Below are 24416 nucleotides of genomic sequence, written 5' to 3' on the forward strand. Positions count from 1 at the left end.
ACACACACACACACACAGAGTCAAGGGAATAAATGCTGCGTAGAGAACTGAAATAGTGTCGTAGAGTGACTGGTTGGCTATTTTAGACAGAGGGACCCAAGGGATGTCTGAGAAGGTGGCATTTAAGCAGGGGTTGAGAAGAAAAGGAGCAGTCTGAAATTGGTGGGGTGAAGGAATGGAGATCAAGGCAGAGGGCACCACTAGGGGAGAAGTCCTAATGTGGGGACACATTTGAAAGAACCCCAAATGGCTGGAGCCCTGTGGGAGGGGAGAGAGACACAGAAGAAATCTGAGAGGTGGGCCGGGGCCAGATCACTGTGAGGGACTTTGTGAATTTGGGTAGGAAGTGAGTGCTTTTTTTTTTTGTTTGTTTGTTTGTTTTCTGAGACAGCCATGGGAGTGTTCTAAGGGGAAGAGTAACACAGTCTGATTATATATTTACCATTTACATCATTCTACCCAATTTTATTAGTTGCTTACTTACCAGTCTCTCCACCTGATTGCACAATCCTGGGTTTTTTTCATTCTTAGTTTGTTGAGTCATGTCCTGTTAGCCTCCATATATGGATAATAACTGTGGTAGGATTGAATTAAATTAGAAAAGTCCTTATCACTGACCTGCTGGGCTATGGCTGAGTCTCAGAGTATAACAAAACTAGGCATGACATATTTTGCTTCCCAAATAAATATAAGGTATGACCTACTTCTTTGTGAGGCATTTCAGAATTTGTCCCCTCACTTTTGGTGGTGGTCAAGGTGGGGGTAAATATTTTTCCCTTCAAGTATATAAAGGTGGAGAATAAGAGCAAAATGGGTGTCCAGAAATGAGCGTTTCCCTTGTGAGAACTCATCTTGTTGCCTAATTGAATTCAAGTGTGTGGCATTGAAAAGCCAGGAGGGCTATTACAGATCATACAGTACAACCGTTTTATAGAAGAGGTGAATTTCAGCAACTAGGCCAGGGGATATCTTGTGTGAAGTCCCAGTGTCAGGAAGGAACTTGTGTTCATGGAGGTGGAGCAGAGTCTAAAGCAAGGGCTTCCTCTAGTCAAGGCCTTCTTCAGACATGGCTGGACCAGTGTAGTGGCAGGCTTGAGAGGGCACACTCTAAGGGCACTGGGTGGTACGGGCCATGTATGGCCGTCTAATTATATCTCATAACAAAGCTGAAAAGCTGAGTTCTCACACGGGCTCTCTAGATTTCTAAATCTTGGCCATTAATTAAGAAATGAATTTGTAAACACTGTGGTACAAAGTACTTCTGTGGGCCAAGTATAGTCTTCGGGCCACCAGTTTGTAGCATCAGGCTCTAGGTCTTTCTCCAAGTGCGGAGACTGCTGGAGTCCAGGGTTTGTGTTCCCGGGCAGCACAGGACCTAGTGCCAGAGTATATCCAGCCCATCATCCACGTCTCCATGAAGCCTGTGATGGGCTGCAAGCAGCCTAGAAATGGAGCATCAGTGCTTCCTTGGGAGGAAATTACTGAATCTTTAGACCAGAAGGGCAGTTAATGAAGTACTAGGCAGGCTTACACATACTTGTATGGCTTAATAATTAAGAGCAAAAGTCAGAAGATCTGGGCTGGAACCTCAGCTCACTTAACCTCCCTAAGCCTCAGTTTCCTCCTCCATGAATGAGGTTAGTAGCAACACCTGCCTAAGGGGGTCTGTGAGGATTTAGTGCATGTGGGTGCTTGGCATAGAACCTGCTACACAGTTCTCCAAAAATCTTGCTTAGCATTAATGCGCATTTAGGTTTCATTTTCAAACGTCTCCCACATCACTTTTGCTCACTATAACAATCCCTGGAGGGAGACAGAGCAAGTATTTTTAATGCTATTTTTACAAATGAGGAAATCAAGGCTTGAAGGCACTCAGTAACTGGCAGGTCTACCCAGCTTCGCAGGTGGCAGAGCTGGGATCTGAACCCAAGTGTGATCCAGAATCTGCTTCCTGAAACATTCTCCTGTCATCACTCAGTAAGATGTGGTCTGAGTCATCACTTCCGTAACACGAATGGTTGGGCACAGTGATTCATGTTCTTGATTAATTCTTGCTACCGGCAGACTTGACAGTATGACAAAGACTAGGGACTGATCATTGTAGCCACAGAGCCCAGGGTACCCTGCACTCACCAACGGGCCAGTTGATGCTCCTCTCAGAGGCCAAGGGTAGGTGAAGACTAGCTTTTGCTGTGATGTTCCCCTCATCGAACCTGCCTCTGGTTTCTTTCCCGTTTGCTCCCTTATTCCTTGTGTCGACATCAGGCGTCAGTTTGGACTCTGTGGAGAAGGAGCTGAACCTGAGGGGCTGCTCTATGTTGCAAGGTGCAGATCCGTCAGCCACCCCGGAGCTAACTGCGACCTGCAGCTGTTGTGCTTGGTTTCTCATCGCTAACGGGACAGGCTTATGTGATTCACCCAATTAGGGAGAAAGGAGAAGTTGTGAACAGAATTGAGAAATGTTCTAAGACCATCTGGTAAGAGGAACACTTACCCGTCTGTTTTCTTTTTCTTTCAGGCCATGACCATCATGCAACCTTGGGTAGCCATCTCCAGCTTCATACTACTTCTGACAGGTAAGCAAATAGGTGGGCTGGGGTCTGGAAGTCCTGAGGATGGGAGACTGTAGGAGATGTGTGAGTGTACTATAGGAAGATGGACGTGCTTGGGCTTTGGTGGAAGCTAGTGGGTCAGCTAGTGAGCAAAGAACCAGGCTAAATCTTACTCAAATAAATTGCTTAAATGCTATGAATTGCAAAATCCATGGGTAAATGAACGAGGCACAATGCAGAACAGTGTATCATATCTTGCCATTTGTGTTTGAACGAACAAACAAAAAGGGGTGGGTAGATAGTCCTGTGAGCATGGACTACTCAAGTCTATATAAAACATAGTAACAGTGTTAGCATAGGTGGGAGGGGATGGGGAGAAGAAACTGGACTAAGATGGAAAGAAGATCAGTCCTTCACCGTCCTTTGATTTTTAAAAAATGTTGTGCAACTATCTCTTTTAAAAATATTTTAGTTCAAGCATTCCATGAGATAGAGGGGAAAGTTAGGAATAGATGTAATCTGAAATTTTAAAAACAATAATCTCTAGAAGTCAGATTATGGGGGAAAGTTCATTTCTTATTATAACTCTTATATTGATTTTTATGATTAGCATATATTATATTTGTAATCCAAAAATGATGTTAGGCAAAATGAAATATTATAAGAATCCAGTGAAAAAGTTATTTTCTTATTTTATGTAACAATGAGCATTTTTATTCCCAAAGCATTTCCCAAAGTCATAGCATTATTAAATATGGGTGATTGGTGAATTTCCAACTTCTTTTAAGGGCTACCTTGACTGCATTTGGCACTATAGGGTTTTCATGCCACTGTTCCAGAAGAGACTTCTTTTTTTATTTTTTAAGTGGCATAATTTAATACATGATTGAGTATTTTCCAATTCTCTCTTTTCACGGGGAAAGTGGGCCTCACTCAATTGTGGGGCTGTTATCAACTTATGAGAAGCGGTCCCTATTGGATTTTTTTGGACTGATCCTAAAGCCCCTGGTAAACCTCAGCTCCTCCTAGAAGTATTAGAAACACATTTTCTTTTCTTTTTTAAAAAAGATGTTATTTATTTATTTATTTTAGAGAGAGAGAGTGTGAGCAGGGGGAGGGGCAGAGGGAGAGGGAGAGAGAGAATCTCAAGCCAACTCCTCACTGAGTGCAGAGCCTGATGTAGGGCTCGATCTCATGACCCTGAGATGATGACTGGAGCAGAAACCAAGAGTCGGACACTTAACCTATTGAGCCACCCAGGTGCCCCTATTGAGCTTGTCTTTCCATCTTCCTTTGATCACTTCATATGGGTGAACTGAGATGTTTCCTGTTTGGAAACCCATTTTCTAAAAGTTGATTTCTGAAGAGTTTACTGGACTTCTGCCTTTAAACCAATAATACTTTTTTAAATTAAGTTTTTTATTTTAATTCCAGTATAGTTAACATAGTGTTTATATTAGTTTTGGGTGTACAATATAGTGATTCAGCAATTCTATACATTACACAGTGCTCATCACGATAAGTGTACTCTTAATCCCCATCACATATTTCATCCATCCCTTCACTCACCTTCCCTCTGGTAGCCATCAGCTTGTTCTCTGTAGTTAAGAGTCTGTTTCTTGGTTCATCTCTCTTGCTCTCTTACTCTCTCTTTTTTTTCCTTTGTTCATTTATTTTGTTTCTTAAATTCCATATATGAGTAAAATCGTATGGTATTTATCTTCCTCTGTCTTATTTTGCTTAGCATTATATATGCTCTCTAGCTCCATCCATGTTCTTGCAAATGAAAGCCAATAATACTTTAAACAAAGCATTAGCTCTGCTTTTCTGATAAGAGAGGTGTGAGGTGACTTCACTTGCAATAGCAGTTTAAAAAGTTGCAATAAAAATTAAAACTTTAAATGCAATAGAATTTTTCAAACATATTTTAATTGAGACAGTGACTGAATCTGGGGGGGGGAAAGCCACATGTGTGTATTACCTATTTAATAAGCATATATATAACTGTCAGACACAGAATGAAATACACACTCATGTATTATTGGAGTGTCATTTGGTTCAAACCTTTTAGAAAGAAATTTGGCCATGTTCATCAAGAGACTGAAAATATTGCTGCCCTTTGTCTTGGTAATTTCTCTCTTAGATGTCTGTGCTATTCCTAAATACAGAAAAAAAGTTTAAATTATATTTTATCTACAAATATCAAATAAATAATGCTTTTAAAGAACATGTTAATGTAAAAATGCTTATAATTTTTTAAATTGAAGATATAAAGTCCTATCATTACAAATGAAATAAACTATGTAAAAAGAAAAAAGTGAAAATACATGTAAAATTAAAAGACTGAGGCCTCATGCTCTGTTTTCTCTTAATTTATAGATGCTGTAGTTTCTTACACTCAAGTGATTGGAGTGGTGGGTCATTCCGCCATGCTACCCTGCACCTACTCAACAGCTAATGGAGTCACAACCATGTGCTGGGGCCGGGGGCCGTGTCCCATGTCCCATTGCTCAGATGAACTGGTCTGGACTGACGGATCCCATGTTACTGTTCAGAAGCACCCGCGTTATAAGCTAAAGGGAAACATTTTAGGAGGGAACGTGTCTTTGACCATAGAGAACGTGGCCCAGACTGATAGAGGTCTGTACTGTTGCCGTGTTGAGCACAAGGGGTGGTTCAATGATATGAAACTCACCATCTCATTGGAGATAATGCCAGGTGAGCTTGTCTTTCCATCTTCCTTTGATCACTTCATATGGGTGAACTGAGATGTTTCCTGTTTGGTAGTAACTTTCTCTTCCTTTAATAGGGAAAGGGGAGGTTCCTCCAGTCTTGTTTTTCAGTAAGTGTTGGAAAATAGAATAATTTCTATTGGTATAAAATGAAGTGTTCAGACCAATCTTGAGCAAGACTATAGGTGAGAGGATCTTCCCAGTCAGCAAACTATCTCCTAAAGCAGGGCTTCAAAAGTGCTAGTTGGTTCAGGGGCACCTGGATGGCTCAGTTGGTTGGGCGTCTGCCTTTGGCTCAGGTCATGATCCCAGGGTCCTGGGATCGAGCCCCAAGTCAGGCTCCCTGCTCAGCCAGGAGCCTGCTTTTCCCTCTCCTCCCACTTGTACTATCTCTGTTGCTATCTCTGTTTTTCTGTCTCAAATAAATAAATTAAAAAAAATGCTAGTTGGTTCATGAAAAAGCATTCAGTGTTCCATTGTGAAATAGAGTGAACATTCCTATCAAGCTGAATTTGCTCAACTTAAAGAACTGCCATTTTTTTTCTCTGAGATTATGTTTTAGAATTTTTAAATGTCCTTAACATTTTAAAACTGTTTTGGAGAATTTCAAACATATAAAGTAGGTAATATAATATAAGGTCTTATCAAGTAGGGATATCACCCAGCTCTAACAGTTGTCAACTCGATCTAGTTGCATATACATCGTAAAGGGATATATAGTTTCATCCTTCCCTCTGCCCTGCCTGAGATTTTTTGAAGCATATTTCATATCATATCACAAAATTGCTTGTTTAAAAATTAAAGTGACCTATTGCAATATGAAAACATTTATATCCCAACAACTATTCAACAGTTGCTTTTAAGAATTTGATGAAATTGAAAAATCTGTCTTGATGTGAACATCCTTATTTTTGTTACCTTGGATGAATGGAGTGGATTCTTCAGGATTTCCTGGTTTCTGGTGTTCCTTCCTAATGAATTTCCTTCCACTAAGCTCTGATATTGATCACAGAACCCAATACCTGTGGCCTTAATAAACTGTGTCTCTCTCTCTCTTTCTTTCTTTCTTTCTTTCTTTCTTTCTTTCTTTCTTTTCTTTCTTTTCTTTCTTTCTTTCTTTCTTTCTTCTTTCTTTCTTTTCTTTTCTTTTCTTTCTTTCTTTCTTTTTCTTTCTTTTTTTCTTTTTTCTTCTTTCTATTTCTTTTTTCTTCTTTCTCTTTCTTTCTTTCTTTCTTTTCTTTCTTTCTTTCTTTTTTCTTTTCTTTCTTTCTTTTTTTCTTTTTTCTTCTTTCTATTTCTTTTTTCTTCTTTCTCTTTCTTTCTTTCTTTCTTTCTCTCTTTCTTTCTTTCTTTCTTTCTTTCTTTCTTTCTTTCTTTCTTTCTTTCTTTCCTTTCTTTCCTTTCTTTTTTAATTAAGAGGAACTTGGTTTTGCAATTGGTTTTGCAGTCTCCCAACTTTTGGACTTGGTTTGTTTCTTTTGTGAAGACTAGTGACATAAGGTCAGTTCTGATGGAGAAAATAGCTGACCGTGGGGAAAATCATCTGTGGGAAGCAATTTAGGGAAGCCAAAAGAGGCTGGTGATAATTGTGTGCTCTAGACAGATGCAAGGAAGCAGCATGTGGAGAAAAGATTATGATTGCAACTTTTTTGGATTTGTGAAATTTATTATTGTTTTGGCTGAATGTTAAGAATTGACATAGCCGGGAAATTAGTAGGACACTTGTGAAGTGCTCCGAAATTTTTTAATAGGTGGGCACTTCCAAGGGCGGTGCTCTTGTCAAGTGGGAAGAGGGTCCTTAACTGAGCCAAGGAGACTGCCTCCGATAACCAATTCTTTGCTTAAGTTTGCTTGCATTTTTCACCAGCTGAGCTTACTCTTCAAGCTTCTGTTCAGGCTTTTTTTCACCAGCATCTACAGTTACAGTTTCCTTGCTTCTGCCGGGGAAAATATTTGCCACTGAAGATACCAAGTTCATTAGACAATTTGATTAGGTTACCTCCTCTATTGTTTCCCTTACTCTCCTTTGATCAGATTTTCTGCATATGTGCTTTTTCCCCTGTAGATTAGATTTTTTAAACTGGAAGAAGGGAATTGGATTGTACTCTTTTTGAAAGTAGCTAACTACACCTTAGATCAGGGTCAGCAGACCGAAGCCCCAGGGCTAGATCAGATTACAAAACAGGCCTGCTGTTTTATATGTTTTTATCTGAGCAGCCATACCCATTTGATATATACATTGTCCACCGTGGCTTCCCCATAGGCAGAGTGGAGCAAGTGCCCCGGAAGCTTAAAGCATTTACTGTCTGGACCTTTCCAGAAACTTTGCTGATTTCTGCTTTGGACTAATGCTTTGCATATAATAGACAAATATTTGTTGAAAACAAATTTTTCCTCTTCTGATTCTAAATTAAATTGGATCTTTCAGAAAGAAAAGTTTTCAAAGCAACTGTCCCCTATTTACGTGACATGGGTTTTCTTTTGTAGTAAGTCAAGTCGAAATTTAAGGAAACTTCTTACAGAGAAAAAAGGTGCCTAGTGAGATCAAGAGTATACATTCTTGATTCAGTCCTTCATTGGTTTGCTTTTGTTTGGGCTAACTTCTGGTTTTAGCTCCGTCTGGGTAGCCCTGACACATTCACTAAGTGATTTGGAATCCCGCTGCCGAATTGGAAAGAGCGAGTCAACGTTACTAGCTGTTGTTACCTCTTAGGTGGGAAGGAACGCAAAAGGTCTAGTTTACCTTCTAACCAAATGTATAAATCATCTGTGTGATTTATCTAGCATATGCTAATGGGTGTGAGTTAGTCCTCATTTAGGATGCAGGTCCTTCTTTCGGTATGCCTCCCTCAGGCCTGACTGGACTGAATGCTATTTATTTGGTAAGCATTCTAGGCCTGGGAACTACTGTTGAAGTCTTAGTCATTCACCACGGAGAGGATAAAGGCAGCTCCAGGCTCTAGACATTTTCCTTATCTCACAAATGTTTATGAAGATACAGAAATCTGATATGCATGACCGGTCTTTCAAAGTGCTTCAGTGCAAATCCCAGGTGACATTTTTCACCTCTGAACCTCCCCAAATATATCCTTTTAATGCAGCTGTTTCCTTTTTGCAAGTATGTCTTCAGAGCCCTCTGTCACAGATTCTAGTTGACCAGTGACAAGAACTCTGCTTTCAGGGAAGATCAGTGCCTAATTCTGTCTGGGGACAGTCTCTCATTGGTTGCATTAGTACATGGGTCCAGCACAAGGCTCTTGTTTCTTGCTGCTTGATTAATCCTTGCTTTCATGTTGGTTTCTAACTCCAGCTGAGGTCACCAGTGTTCCAACGTCACCTAGGGTCTTTACCTCTACTTCTTCAACGCCAGCACCCATGCAGAACCTCAAGTCAGGTAAACAAATGTGTTTCTTGAGCCCGGAGATCATCTAATGAGATGTCGACCATCCAAGGCATTGTATTAAGGCAGAAGTACAGTCTAGGCTAAGAGTTCTTACCTGGGTTCCAAACATGGGCTTCACAGGGTCTGTCCCAGATTATATGCACCCTTCTACATATAATCATTTTTAGAGCAAGGGAACTCATAGCTTTTGGTCAGATTCTCCAAGGCATTCATTATTAACAACACCCCCCAAAAAGCCAGACCATTGATCTTAGACATCTAACAAGGGTGGAGTGGATTTAGCCCAATTGAGCACAGGTTTTTGAGACAAAAATAGGAATACCAGAGAATAGGGGTCAGGTTAATGAGATTCTGTCCTTACAAGGAGCTCTCAGTAGAGATCAGTTAGTCCATTTTCAAGTGAGACCTCCACTTGAGGATGAGATTTCAGTGAAGTTAACATTTACTATTTCCTGTGTGACGGGACCCATGCTAAGTGCTTTACAAGTATTATATTGCTTAATTCTTATGACAACCCCTACGCACTATAGGTGTGATTCAGTTCCATTTTATAGTTGTGAGAACTAAGGCACAGAGTCTGAGTTCATGGTGGAAAGTTATATGGATAGAAACTACTCGAAATAGGATTCCTTCTCCATGTATTTGAATTTTGGGCCTGTGCTTTTAATGACTTGACTGTGCCTTCTGCCATGAGCACTGAGCTTATGTTCCGGTGAATTTGTCTCGATCTGACATCCTCACTGAAAAATACTTTATACAATTACCCTGTCTTCTCTGGGCAGTTAATCTACTTACACAGTTTTGCTTCCAGCCTCCTTTAATTTATTTATGTAGCATGGAAATAGCAAAAGATGCTATTTATACTGATGAAAAAGTAAACATCAGATTAAAGACTTCAGGGATTTAGAATTTACACATCTTTTTTTTTTTTTATTCAGGCCACATGGTTCATACTTCAAACTTCTGATAAATAAGAGCTTAGATTTAATACGAGTGGAGAATAATTTGACCTAAAGGTATAGAAATAGCTTGCCATTCTGAGGACAAGGTTAGGTTCAAACCTTCTATCTCTAGGATTAAAAAGATAACTTTTAGTGAAGATTCTTAAAGCCTCCGAAACTCTTTGACCCCTTGGGGTAACGCTGGATTCTGAGGAATAATAGAGATGTCACAACCTCTTAGCCAGAAAAATATGATGAAACATACTGATTTCCCCTGACTCCTATTGAACCATGTGTATACTTAATCAGGAGGCATCTGAAGGATTGGGCTTTGAGCTGAGTTTGGAAGAGAGGGCTTTAGGTTAAAACTGGGATTTTAGAGCCATAAAAGTTTGTAAGAAAAACAGCTCTGTTCATTCTAGGCAGCTGAACACACTAGAGAATCTGTTGACTTTCTCAATATTGATTTAGCTTTGTAATACTTAGTTTGTGCCTGCAAATGTGGGTGGATTAGTAGACTTGGTTTGGTGAATATGCATGTTTAAAGCAAAGATTCAGAAGAAAGGTGTTGGCTTATATGTCCGTGTGACCTCCTCAGGGATAGTATTAATTGAGCCTTATCCTTGTCTTGATGGTTTTCTCATGAGTTTGAGTTGAGTTGAACAGGAAGGAGGTGCACGCTGGAGCAGATCGAATGTAGGGACATTTATCTTTACATCCACGCTCTTCCTGTGCTCAGTGCCTCTTGTGTATACTAGTTGCCTAAAATATTCATGGAATGGTTGGATGTAAGGTTGTAGAAACAGGGAGAAAAGAAAGATGCCTGCTAAGACCCAAACTTGGAAAAAAAAGTTAAGCCCAAGAGGTCTTTTGCACAGATCCAAGTTGAATAAAGTTTCTAATCACCTAACTTCATTGTATTGTCCTGTTCTTAGTTCTTAAACAGAGCTACATCCTGTTACGGATTTGAGCATTAGAGAGAAGCAGGAAAATAGTTCAGAACATGAAAAAGGGTGATGTTGAAATGTGGAGGCCACTGTGGGGAAGGGAAAACAGAAAGACCAATGAAAGGCAAGAAAAGCGCAGGTTTGGGAATTCTTGTCCAGCCGCACCACTAACTTGCTCTAAAACTTGTGGTGCTCTAGGAGTAAAGTGTATAAAAATAAAATATTTAAAATGTTAATAAAATACACAGAGGCAAGTGATCAGTGCTGCATGTAAGGTGAGATATCTGACAAAAAATACAGGAGTGATTTTAGAAAGGAAAGGGAAACCTAGCCCTGTACTGGAAGATTCTTAGTGAAGCTTTTTGGTGCAAAACTGAAGATAAGTCAGGTAACAGAGTAAATCAGTCTTACAAAAGGAGTGACCAGAATGCCAGTGCTAAAGGAACCAGGTTAAGGTCCACCGAGAACGAGGCTTTGAGAGTTATTAATTATCACCAAGGTTCAGACATTGGACAATGTTGTCACCTCAAAAGAGACCTCAGGGAATTAAATATTGTTGGGTATATGTTCTGCGCTGATCCATATGTGCGTCTCCCTGGAAAGATGTGTGGATGGATAATGGGGAACTTGAATAAGGCCAGGAAATCTAGATTGGGCTGTTGTGAAGGGGGACGGGCAAATTAGCACAAACTCCCATGCCCTGTTTCTTGCAAGTGAAATGTCACTTGTATGAATAAAAGCTTAATTGGATGTCCTATGTAAGGTGTGCTATTGTAGGCTTTGGACATTTAGAGGGATCCTAGGAGTAGAAAAAGTGTGAAATAACCCTAGATATTGAAACTCTGCAGATCGCTATCTAGATCAGATTTCTTCATGATAATGGTATGCCTAGATAGCAGTGTAGTTCCTCAAGGCCATCTTTCAATACATTTCTAAGATGAAGTTGGAAGGAGTAGAAGTGGGTGGGTGCAAGGCATGCCTTCAGGGGATGGTTGGGTGTGGGCACTGCGGGGAAGTTGATGGTGATTCCTGATTTTAGTTTTGTTTTTTCTTTTTGTTGGGGGTGGGAATTTTCCTCTACAAAGAGAGCACAGTTCTTTCATTCTTTTCATTTCAGTAGCTACCTCGTCTTCTACAGTGCAGACAGCAGGAACCCAGCCCACTGTGCCACCACAGGAAACGAGCACAAGGCAATCCACCAATTTACCACTGTACTCCTGTCCAACAGGTAACTTCATTTTCTTTCCTGGATGCCTGGGCATACTCACTTTCGATAATCGTTGATGCATTGTTAAAAGACCACATTCTGAAAAAGGCAAATCTGACATGAATGCTCATACTGGCCACTCGAATCAGCCATGTGACTTGAGCAAGTGTCTTATTTAGAATCATTTGTGAAATGGGTGGAATAACAATGATCTTGCTTTTGAGGATTAAATAAGGTGAAAAACCTAAGACATAGTTAAAAGGTGGTAAGTAATAGATAAAATAGCAACTGCGACTCTTACTTCCAAAGTCCAGAATCCATATACCTGACTGGCCCAGGGAGCTTGTATGATTTGGGAACATCCACGTGCATAATACCCACATGCAAAGCACTCTTTTTCTTATTCAAATGAGCTGCTCTTGACTCCAGACTTCTTAGTGGGCTTGCTCTCTTGGGCCAGAGCCATAAAATAGTTGAATCCAGCCCTCCATTATCCAGGCCCAACTGGTCAACTATATTCATGCTTCATTGAAGACCCAGACCCTAAGTACATCTAGGAAGTTCCCCTGCTGCCCTGTGAGGCTTGCACATGGACATTTTGAGATGGGCTGAGGACATCAGCACCAGCACCAAGAGGCATATCCGCTGAGAATGTTTATTGCTTTCTCCAATTTTTTCCCACTGTCCCCATTCTGGGCAGGTTTCATATAATCTTTGCTTTTTTGAAACCTAAGATTCACCTGTCTTTCCTGTGGTAGAGAAAGGTGATGCTAAATCCTCTCATTTGCCCCAGATAATTCTGTTACCCATAGTGGTTATTTTGGGGAGTGCCACAGACTGAACCCCTTTGTAATGTGGAGCTGGTTTATATGTGCTTGTGTCTGTGCTGAATCCAGACAAGGTCCAGCCTTGCAAGACTCCTCCTTGATGTCTATGACTCACTGTGCTCAGGAGTTGCCAATCTGTAGGGGGCCCCCCTGTATGGCTTACCTTTCGCCAATCATTCCTGGAAGCTGGTTAATTTAAAATGGACCTGCAGTGAGATTCACAGAGGGGCCTATTCAGCTGGAATGAGATAATGGTGACATTTGGTTTTGAAAGTGGAATCCTTAGTGTCAACTGTTTCTGGGCACAAAAACAGAGTGAAAATAAATAGAAACACAAGGTAGCAGCAGCAGTAGGAAGCAGACGTATTGCACACTTCTTGGGTTTGAGTGGGAAGCGCATCAGAGTAGGGAATCATAGGACTAAAACCTGGTCAAGGTAGAGCTTTCCAGAGTGGAACAGACATGGGAGCAGCTGTGTCCCCTATGACTTATGTGATCATTGCCACCTTGGCTGTGTACCTGAGGGTCTCAAGCCAAATCCTCACTGTGCCTGCATCAGCCTTCAGTGAACTGAAGACTCACAGGAGCAAAGAATGTTAGTTGGATCTGGAAGGGATTTTGGTGCTCATATGGCCCGCCACCCACATTGGATAGATGTATGTGCCAGGCGACTGTCATACGTTATCTCACTTAATTCTTTGAAGGCAGGTCTCATTGATTGCCATTGCTAGATTAGGGAGGCCCTATAGTTCTGCTTTAGAGACAGGCAGCTCCCAATTCAATGGCCAGCTACTAGCTGCATGCCCATGGGCAAGATGTGGCATTCGTCCCCGGATGTTAACGATTATAGAAGGATATGATGTTTGGGAGGTGCATTACACAGTGTCTCTCTCCCCACTGCTCCCTCCAATGTAACATAATAATTAATAACAGCTAATATTTATCAAATATGATGTTCAGTCCTTTACTTACATGATCTAATTCGACAGCTTTATGAGAGGGGTACTGTTATAGCTTGTAGTTCTAGCTATATTTACAAAATCGATATTTCAAAACTCTAGTAAAGCTTGAACAATTGAAACTTTAAGGTATAATATCCTTTTATATTAGGATTTTTGGCAGTATAAGATATATTAGTTTCACAGCTGATATAACAGATATTTTATAAAATACTTCTGGATCAAAGTCTGGGCATATTGGCATATAATGTAGGAGTTATATACCACTTGTTTTAGATCTCTTAGTACGTTTTACTCATGTTCTGAATAAAGCCAATGTAATGTCCATTCGGAATAGAGTGGTCCTGATCTTTGGATGTACATGTGGCCTTTGGGGAACTCATTGACAGGTTCTTAGCTGGCATGAAAATATTGATTACCTATCATTAAGTGGCATTCTTAACCCAGTTCCAAAAATGGGCCTCTGTAATTCCCCTAAAACTGTAGGTAAAACTTTGTGTATACATGCATTTTTTTTTCCATAAGGAAGACAGTGTCCATTTTTGAAGGGTCCAAGACAAAATGGTCAAGAAACACAACCTTACAGGATAAATTAATACAGCTTAGTAACTTGGTATGACTTTTGCAATGTCTGCAGCATTTGGCCATATTATTATTCAACTTTTTATTTACCACCAGAAGGCAATGTGAATATATTTAGTATCTACAGTGAAAATTCAATATTTTTTGTAATTATAACTAATTTTCTTTCTTGTTGAGCAGATGGGAATGGCACTGTGACACAGTCTTCAGATGGCCTTTGGCATAGCAATCAAACTGTAAGCATTTTTCTTCCTACTTTACTAGCCAGATTCACTTGTATATCTCCCTGGAAGCAAGTTACATTTAGAGATTATTTCTGTAAGACTAACCCAAAGATTGATTCTTTCTAGTTAAAATAAAAAAAGAGGAAAATAATTTGACTCAAATAGGGATACTTTAATTAATTTGAAAAGTTCATACAGGTAGACTGGTTTGTTAGAGTTTGCCTGATAAACAAGATATACACACAAAACATACTACAGACTTTCTCCTGGCCAAAAATTAGGAAGAAAGAGTGAACTAATTCAAGGAGAATGAGTTAACTAACCAAGGAAGACTTCAGTTATCATTAGGGAAATAACACACTTCGAATCAGTGGAGTGGAGGCCACCCAGAACAAAAATACTATGTCAGTGAATGTGAGTTTGCTTAAGCAGATCCTGCCTCATATTCTTTTCTAACCCAATTGCCATCCTTTATAGAAATTTTGAGGCCACTGTTGAGTTTTTCTATACATAAACCTCCCCATATGATGACTTATTAAGGTATTAACATCTTAAATAAATTTGTGATTTTTTTTAAAAAAAGATTTTATTTGAGAGAAAGAGAAAGTGAGAGAGAGCATGAGCGGGGGGAGGGGCAGAGGGAGAAGCAGACTCCCCACTGAGCAGGGAGCCAAGCAGGGAGCCAAGCAGGGAGCCAGACATGGAGCTCAATTCCAGGACTCTGGGACCATGACCTGAGCCGAAGGCAGATGCTTAACCGACTGAGCCACCCGGGCACCCCATATAAATTTATGACTTTGAAAGATGTTCTTATACTTTTTCCACAGTGAGCTTGAGAAAAATCTTAGGAGTCTTAGTCTCATGATGCTCATCAAAGTCTCATCTTTGCAAATAAGTTAGACAAATTTATCAATAGGACTTTTTCTTTTGGTTCCTCTGGGAGAAATAAGTTTCCTTTTAGTATGTGCAAATAACTCTTAGAAACAGCAAACTAAAAGAGTTTGACGTATGAGAATAATCTTACTGGTCTCAAGTAGTGAGAAATGACAACACAGCCATGATAAGAGAAATTCAAGCTCAGGCATGGTGGGGTTATTTAGCATGGGGTCAAATGGCTTTATGTTGTATACATCAGTGACAATAAGAACACTACATAGGAGTGATATAAAAATTTTGAACAACTTATGTGGCATGGGCACTGATTGATCTAATGAATATGGGTTGAATTACTGAATGTTGGAACTGCCACTGTGTGAATGATTCTTCTATTGCTATGTGGCCAGACCTATGCTGGATTAAAAAAAAAAAAAACAAAAAACCCTTCTGAGTGGGGAGATTGTTCTTGACCTCAGTTACCTGTAGATAGGTATGTTTAGCAGCAAGTAGAAACGATTTAGAAGCAAGTTCACAACAGGCAGCAGTGAAATCATGGGCGTTTTGTGTCTTGACTCTGAGGATGTGGAGAGGTAGCCCATGTATCTTGAAAACATGCTGCATATATTTTGACCCAATAGGTCAGCTTTCTGGACTCTATTTTAAGGAGAGAATTGAACAAGTACATGAAGATGTAGGAGAAAAGATGTTCATTGTTGCTATTTATAATCATGAAAATGTTAAAAACAACTTAAATGTTTAATAGTAAGGGATTAATTATTTAGTCAATTAAGTGTGCCCGCATACTGCCATTAAGCATGGAGTCACTGCAGTGCATTTACTGACATGGGAAGACAGTTACTACTGATTGTTAAGGGAAAAAAAAAACTGTTAAAATAGTGTGTGTGTGTGTGTGTGTGTGTGTGTGTGTGTGTGTACATGTGTAGTAGCATATATTGAATATAGTAATTGTTTATGTTAAGAAAAACACTAGGAAGATAAAATTCTAGAAGAGTATATAATAAAAATGGTAATAGTGTTTGTTCTGGATGTTAGGATTATGGTTGTTTTTAGTTTTCCTTTTTTCATGCTTAGCTGCACATTCTAAAATGAACATGTAGTGTTTATGTCATATTTTTAAAAACGAAAGCAAAGCATCCCTCCTGCAGCTCCATGTTCCATCTAACCACTTTACCGCCCATTGGTAAGGTAATGACAGCACAAGCTCTTCTGTCCCAGACCCTGGCTGTTTCCCCTTTAAGCCCAAACACTAAGTATTTTCCCTTATCCCTATCTTCCTCATAGTATTATCAGGGGGTACCTAAAAGTACCTTTCCCAAGAACCCTGTTTAATCCATAGTTGACAGACACAAACACAGAGGTTCAGAGAGGCTGAATAACTTGTCCAGGGTCACACAGCAACTAAGTTGAAGAGAGGAGATCCTGACTCCAGAGATTAAACTTTTATACAGAAGAGACTTGATCCTTCTCTCTGATCTTTTCTCTTAAATACTTATCCTCTGGGATCTCTTTAGGATTAGAACTAAGCTATGTAAAAGGGCTGAGTGTGATGCTTGGCATATTTCAGGCTTATTCCAGAAGGTAGTGATCCTTTACAAACTGCAGTAAGATGTTTAAACAAATTTCTGCATCTCCACCCAATTGACAGCATTTCAGGTTGGTTGTTAAAGAGGGCCATGTCTGTGAGCACCTACTTTCAAGTCCATTTATGTAGACAAAGAATCTTAAATTATAGCTTAAAAAAAAAAAAGGACTATAATCAAGGACAAATTTCAATAACTGAGCATATTCAGGTAACATCACTAGGTCAACTTATATATGAACAAAAATTATGTTTTCTTTTTTAATATCAGGATATATTTATGGAACTAGCTTATTGATTTTTAAAAATATGTATAATTTACATACAATAAAGTGCACCCATTTGAAGCATACAGTTTGAGTTTTGAGAAATGCATACACCTTTGTAAATACCACCCACTCAAGATACAAAACATTTTTACCATCCCCAAATACATTTTGAATTTTAAATGGTCTTTGAATTTCACCATATGGTTATAACCTCGGATCACTTGGTCTTAGCTTTCTTGAGCCAGAAATAGCCAAGGGCCAACAAAGATAAATGGGTCCAAGTACATTATTTTAGGGAATGTCTTTTTTTTTTTTTTTTTTTTTAGAGAGGGAGAGAGAGAGCATGGGGTGGCTGTGTGGAGTGGGGGAAGTGAAGGGGCAGAGGGAAAGGGAGAGAGAAAGAATCTTAAGCAGGCTCCAAGCCAAGCTCGGAGCCCAATGTGGGCTCAGTCTCATAACCCTGAGATCATGACCTGAGCTGAAATCAAGAGTCACACACTTAACTGACTGAGCCACCCAGGTGCCCCTTAGGGAATATCTTCTATCCATAACTCTAACATGATGCTTTTCTGATCCACCAATGTTTCCTTAGCATGTGTTGCTGGCACAAAATCCATGGATGACCACCAGTAAGGGACTCTACATTGGCATCTGCATTACTGCTGCGGTATTGCTCTCTGTGCTGGTTGTCGTGATTACCAAAAGTAAGTTATTTCAGGATTGTACCTAAGGGAACAGAGCAAGGGGTCCTTGAGGCAAACTGCCATGTGATTGAGATTTCACCTAAATTTCTGTTTCCTAAACTATTTTCTTTTTTTAAATTATTGACCTACAAAGAGAAAGATGCAATATAAATTCTCCAGATGTGGAATTAAATATTAAAAAATGAGAATGTTTTGGGTAGACTGGGGATTTGGAAGACAACAAACCATATATGATTTGTTCACTCCTTTTCTACTCCCCTCAAGAACCAGTTTTTGTCCCCATGAGGGATGATGTTGTTGAGTTTTATAAGACCCATTTAACAGGAGAGGCAAATGAAACATTGGAAGGGAAACTGACTTCAGGGCTAGGGCTAGAAGCAGGACTTCAAGAGGTAGCCATCCAGCTGTTGTGTTTGGGTATATTGTGTGCGTACGTGTGTATGTGCACGTGATGTGTGTGGCATGTGTGGTGTGTGTATGGGTGTGTGTGTGTGTGTAATGTGTGTGTGGTGTGTGTGCATGGTGTATGGTGTGTGTGATGTGTGTGTGTGTGTGTGTGTGTGTGTGCATGTGGTGTGGTATGTGTGTGTGTAGCCTGTCTCCTATGAAAGAGCCACATTCATTTTTTTAAAAATGATATTAAATTATTAATAATTGCATTAAAAGTAAGCCTGGGCATATGGGTGAATACACTAAACCATTCATGAAAATGAAACACTTTATACTCAGAAATTTGTTTGGATCTTACTGATTCAAAAGGAGTTACCTGAGTAACTTGGGAATCGTCCAGTCTGGGTTTTTTTTTTTTTTTAAACATACTTTCTTCTAAATTTATTTTTTTAGGCTCTAGCTCTGTACAGATTTTGTTCATAGGAAAGTAATAGAAATAATATACTTGTTTGAAAAAAGATTTCATAAACTCTTTGGCCAATGTGTTTAATTTTCTCTTCAACTCCTCTCCAATTTAGAATACTTATGCATAAGAAACAAGCTGGAACAACTAAAGTAAGTTTGAAAGAGTTTTTGTCAGTACCTTTTGCTATTTCTACTCTACCAAAAATAAAGAAAAATTTCTCTCTGTCCTCTTTTTCTCCTAAACTCTTCATTTTATACCCTAGATCCTGAAAAATCTAGCTTAATGAGCACCTCTGTTGTTATCTACAACTTCTAGTGATATTTTAGCTATCTATATTTCTCTGGAATTGTCCCCTAACGCTACAGAAGGAGCATCTCAGTCTTAACCTCTTAGAGCAAGAGATCACAAATTTTGTTTGATGGAACATTTGAATGAGTTGTTTGGTTTGTTCTTTAATTTCATTCAGTGCTTTGTTTATTGAATGTCTACTATATTTCAAAGAGATGAACAAAACAGAAAACACATAAGCAAATAAACAGAGTCCTTTTAATGCTTCTAGACAAATACCATGGGGGAAAACAGAGCAAGGTAATGGGCTATTTGAGGGAGTCTCAAAGGAACAGAAGGCAGCTCTGCAAAGATCTGGAAGAAGACAACTCCAGGCTGAAGAAGTGCAAAGGCACTGTGGTGGGGCAAATGCCTTCAGCTCTCCACAGTTCCTGTCTTCCCCTGCCGTTCCATTCCCAGCCTGTTCTGCTCATTTGCATTGGTTTTCTGGGCTCATAGGCATTGGAATTTACAATTTTTGTAAATCCATCCTACTGCCCAATTAAAACTTAAATCCCCTTTACTTGCATATGGCCTGTGGTCATCTGCTAGAATAGTTACAATAGTAGGAAGCCACTACTTCCAAATCCAAGTAGCTTGCTTCATTTGGTACAGCTTGGGCTTTAAGCAAGGTCTTTGATTCAAAATCCATCCCTCTTAGATTGCCACACATTATTTCTAGTGCTCTTTCATTGGATGTTTGCACACAGTCTTGCCTAGATCTGTGTTAATTACATGAGCCAATCTGCTGAATGCACCTTGAAGAATGCCCACCACATTGTAAATGCTCCATAAATCCTGGTTTTCTCTTATTGCAGTTATGCCTGTTGCGGCAATACACCCAAGAGATAGGCGCTATTATTCTCAGCGTACAGACTGGAAAACAGGTTTAGAAGTGTTAAATGACATCCAAAGTCACACCATACAGCAGTTAAAAGACTCAGTCTTAGGTCTTTTAAAGTCCCATACCCATACTTATAGAAGTTTTTGACTATGTGCTTCCAAGAATGGAAGAAAGAAATTGCTCCGAACAGGCAGAAAAGCATGGAACGTAGCATCTGTTTAGCTGATCTCTGTTCTTTCACTGCTAACTTTTTCTAGAGGCTTTTTATCACCTAATCATAAAAGAAAATAGTTACTGTAGAAAATCTTATAAAATATATAAAAAAAACAAGAACAAAAAACCCTGAGCATTTCATCATAAATTTTTTTCGTTTTTTTTTTTCATTTTTGCAGTTCACACTGACTCATTTCAAGCTACTGACACCTAACCTATTCTCACACATGCGTGAGTGGTCACTTAAAGATCAAAGCTGAGTGAAGCCTCAGCATGTTCCATTATCATTTCTGGGCAGGCTTAAGTAATAAAAACAGGCACTCTCTACCAATTAGAAAACAGCAGCTGTATCAAAATGGCACACATGCCCTTTCTGTACACTTACGTATGAGTGTATGTGTTATGAACGTTGTCTAACCCGTGGCTTTCAAATTCGGATCCTTAAGACACTATGTTTTCTGTAAGATTTCTGACACCATGATCCAGTACACACTTATGTGAAGCAATACTATTTTGCTGTATCCAGTATGTTCTGATATATTTTGTATTCTGTATATATCCTAAATGCAGGTTGTAGACTGCTAAATAGACTTAATGACCCTCTCTGGAAGAGTACAATCCACAGTTAGAAAAACAGCAACCAAACCATTTCTTAGTTACCCTTGAGAATAGGCATCTTGATTTAGGACTTCAATTCGATGTCTGACACCAGTCTTCTTAGATTTTCAATTTTTGTATTCTATTGCATGAGTTTTCTCAAGGAGAATACTTAGGTTTTCTACCTGCTTATTAAACAGACTCCAGCAACTTAATATGGATCTCCTATTCACTATTTCATAGGGCTCTGGGAGTTGCAAATACTCAGCCTTGCCTGCATGTACATAAATGTGCTCATCATACTTTAGAAGTGGTCTGCTTTTCCTTAAAGACTCATATTATTCTTTCTGTAGCATGGTTTCGTTGAATGACCCTCGGACTGGAGCTTTGCAAAGTGCAGCTGAAGTGGGTGTCCGAGCAGAAGACAATATCTACATTATCGAGGACAATCTTTATGTCATGGATTAAGACCCAGTGGCCCTCTGAGGATTTATGTCCTTGACTGCAGAAGACAGTGACAAGATATCACCATGTCAGAGTTCTTTTAAGCTCTAGAATGCTTTTTCTGTCAATTTCCAATGATATTCTAACATGTCAGTTATGTTGGGTAGAGTGACTTGGTTTTATCTGTGTACAGTCAACCTCATTGGTCATAGAGTTTTAATTTTTTGTGCTAAAACTTGTTCAATCTTTCTCCCAAACATGAACACTGTAGAATTACATATTCTCACTGGTGAGACAGGAGAAGAACTACCACCTTGGTCACCAAAGCTGTCAAGAAGAGCAGAGTAGGAGTTAAAATCAGTAAATCTGATTTGGGACTTAAAGGACTTCACTTGGAAGCATTTCATGATAATCTCTTGTTTTTTACCTTGTAACTCCAAATGTTATATTTCTTAGGTTCCCCAAGGCTTTCAAATCACGGGGTTACACAGGTCTTTATTTCCCCATGGGGAAATAGAAGTGAATGTGATTTTGCCATTATAGGTCAATCTGATTTCTCATGGCTCTGGAAATATACCATATTAAGGCTTTCCCTGGACCCAAAGTGGGTATTTTAGCAGTTAGAAGAAACTAGGGTAGTAAGTGGACCAAGTAGATACCAGGGAAAGATAATCAGTTGCCATATGATTTATTGCATGCTATTTCTCCTACATCTGTTCCACAGTTTCAAGCACTTGTATAGACAATTGCCATGCTCTCTGAACTAATTTTTAGAATGAGGCAGGGCAGAAATAAATAGAAGAAAAAAAGGGAGAAGGCTAAAAGGCTTCCTGCTTTAGAAAAGTTTCTTTGCAAATATAATAGTGTTGTTTGAGAGTGTTACTAGTTTGAATCAAAATTCTAAATTGTCCTCATACCACTGCAGTTTTTAAAATTGTTTTGGAAAGATGAAGGGTGGGTTTTTTTTTTTAAATCTTCTCTTTAAATTTTTATTATGTTAGTCACCATACATTACATCATTAGTTTGTGATGTAGTGTTCCATGATTCATTGTTTGTGCATAACACCCAGTGCTCCACGAAGAACGTGCCCTCTTTAATACCCATCACCAGGCTAGCCCATCCCCCCACCCTCCTCCCCTCTAGAACCCTCAGTTTGTTTTTCAGAGTCCATTGTCTCTCATGGTTTGTCTCCCCCTCCAATTTACCCCCCTTCATTCTTCCCCTCCTGCTATCTTCTTCTTTTTTTTTCTTAACATATATTGCATTATTTGTTTCAGAGGTACAGATCTGTGATTCATCAGTCTTGCACAATTCACAACACTCACCATAGCACATACCCTCCCCAATGTCTATCACCCAGGCACCCCATCCGTCCCACCCACCACCACTCCAGCAACACTCAGTTTGTTTCCTGAGATTAAGAATTCCTCATATCAGTGAGGTCATATGATACATGTCTTTCTCTGATGGTTTTTTTTTTTTAATAGCAAACCAATTCCAATGCTATTCCTTTTTTCACAGTTCAATTAAATTTTTGGTTTTTCCAAGAGTTAAACAAAGGCTAATGGCGAGGATATCTGTGGTCACCAGAAGATTTGCTACGTGAACAGTTAAGGAGGCTGGGTATTAATTTCAGTCTGAGTACACACTGAAATAACTCCTGCTTAGGAGTAACTCCTCCATAGTGGTCTAGGAGGGCAGGATGTTAGTTTATTTCTGAAGACAACATCTTTGACATTGTTCTGCAGAGTCCTAGGAAATGGACAGGACCTCTGAATAAAGGTTATATGGGGCAAATAAGATTGTTAAACATGCTATACTGGGTTTCCTAATTGGGGCCAAGACCTGATCTGGCCCAGGACATTTTGTTTAAACTGTAGTGTTTTTCTTTTAAATTCAAGACAACATGCATAAACATGGAGATCTTGGGTTAAAGCCTGGATTTGTAGCTTCTCTGGAAAGACCTGGCAACATTCCTACATTGTCAGGGCCCCATTAAATGGTGCTACATCCCTTCTGCCCTTAGTCCTCACCTTGCCTGCACACACACACACACACACACACACACACACACACACACACACACACACACACACACTTGTTCCCTGCTTTGTGACTGGGACTTTGAATTTATGACAGCCCTATTCTCCATTCCCTTCCTGGAGATTTATGATGCCACATTAAAATTCTGGGAGTCTGGTTAATTTTGTTAATCCAGCATTTTCAAAATTTGCTTGAAACCCATGAACACGGTGACTACTGGCCTATCCAGGAGCATTCTGTGAAACAATATATAAGGACATGTGGAAAGGTGGTGGTACACAGAATCAGGACTAGGACCTGAGTTCTAGTCTTAACTCTTAACAGAAACACTGGATGACATTAGGGTAAATCTTTCTTGTTGCCTACATTTTCTAATCTATCAGGCATAATTATTTCCATAATTATATTGGTGTGTAGCAGTAATTCCAATGACATGTTACTTCAACTCTTTGGAAAGTAGAAAACACTACAGAAATACAAAGAGCTTTTTTGTTTTGTTTTTGTTTTTTGGTTGAGTTTGCAGTAATAGCAGATTTAGCCTTAGCACTGAGTAAATAATTTCAATGGTGTTGCATTCATATGTCTTTTGCTATATGGTACTTTTTTGGGGGTGGGTGGGTGGGAGTAATGTATCTTTTTTGGAAAAGTTGATATTGGGTAATTTGGCTAATTTTATACTGTAGAAAAATGTGTACTGTAGAGGATGAACAGGTGGGAAGAGAGGAAGGGGAGGTATTTAGTTAATACTTAATTCTTTTCTGTGACTATATCCATCTTGTAGAATGTATTGACATTTGTTTTCAATCCTTTGAGACAATTGAGGTTCCATTTTCTATAATCTATCTTGAGACATTGGGACCCTGGTGTAAGTAGGATATTTAAACCTGGGAAATTTTGCATGTCTTTAAGAAGTAGCAGAACCAAGCTTTCACTAATGGCTAATCACTAATCACTAAGATAATTTTGTGAGTACATGAAAGTATGAGGGACTCTTTGTGACTAGTTTCATTTATAGGTACACTCATTAATAAAAGAAATTTTTGTTTTCATTTTGAAAAATTGACTTGTTGCTTTCTCAGTTTCATCTGTTAGTTGGAGCCTGGCATCTTCAACTTGCTGTGGGCATCCAGGAAAAGGGCAAGTGGGGCAAGATTTAACTCCAGTTCCTGAGGAGCTCCAATTTAGTAGGGGAGAAACCCCCAAACTATCAATTCTGGTACTAATTAATATGGAGGGGAAAAAGAAGATAGTGGTAGCTGGGCTTCTCA

General features: G+C 39.3%; 1 protein-coding gene across 4 annotated transcripts; it reads left to right on the top strand.

Moving 5' to 3' along the window:
* The first annotated feature begins 2045 nt into the window (after positions 1-2045).
* On the top strand, positions 2046-24207 carry HAVCR1 (hepatitis A virus cellular receptor 1). Of its 4 annotated transcripts, none has more exons than XM_028106694.2 (9): positions 2046-2169; positions 2519-2576; positions 4932-5270; positions 8595-8678; positions 11693-11803; positions 14331-14386; positions 17712-17823; positions 18792-18828; positions 21014-24207. In XM_028106694.2, the coding sequence occupies exons 2-9, from the start codon at positions 2522-2524 to the stop codon at positions 21126-21128; spliced, it is 909 nt and encodes a 302-aa protein (XP_027962495.1). In that variant the 5' UTR covers positions 2046-2169; positions 2519-2521; the 3' UTR covers positions 21129-24207. The 4 variants fall into 4 exon arrangements, with proteins under 4 accessions (XP_027962495.1, XP_087879611.1, XP_027962496.1 ...); XM_088023485.1 differs by having other exon boundaries at positions 11696-11803; XM_028106695.2 differs by lacking the exon at positions 8595-8678.
* The last annotated feature ends 209 nt before the right edge of the window (positions 24208-24416 follow it).

Source organism: Eumetopias jubatus, unplaced genomic scaffold (assembly GCF_037043125.1).
Source record: "Eumetopias jubatus isolate StellerSeaLion01/CBP00866 unplaced genomic scaffold, mEumJub1_p1.0 scaffold_5, whole genome shotgun sequence".
NCBI classification, from domain to species: Eukaryota; Metazoa; Chordata; class Mammalia; order Carnivora; family Otariidae; genus Eumetopias; species Eumetopias jubatus.

Bases quoted from the DNA above. Each gene is read 5' to 3' on its own strand.
- HAVCR1 (XM_028106694.2), top strand. From the start codon at position 2,522: ATGACCATCATGCAACCTTGGGTAGCCATCTCCAGCTTCATACTACTT. The intron at 5,271-8,594 runs GTGAGCTTGTCT...TTCTAACTCCAG, and splicing joins CTCATTGGAGATAATGCCAG to CTGAGGTCACCAGTGTTCCA. The intron at 17,824-18,791 runs GTAAGTTATTTC...TCTCCAATTTAG, and splicing joins GGTTGTCGTGATTACCAAAA to AATACTTATGCATAAGAAAC.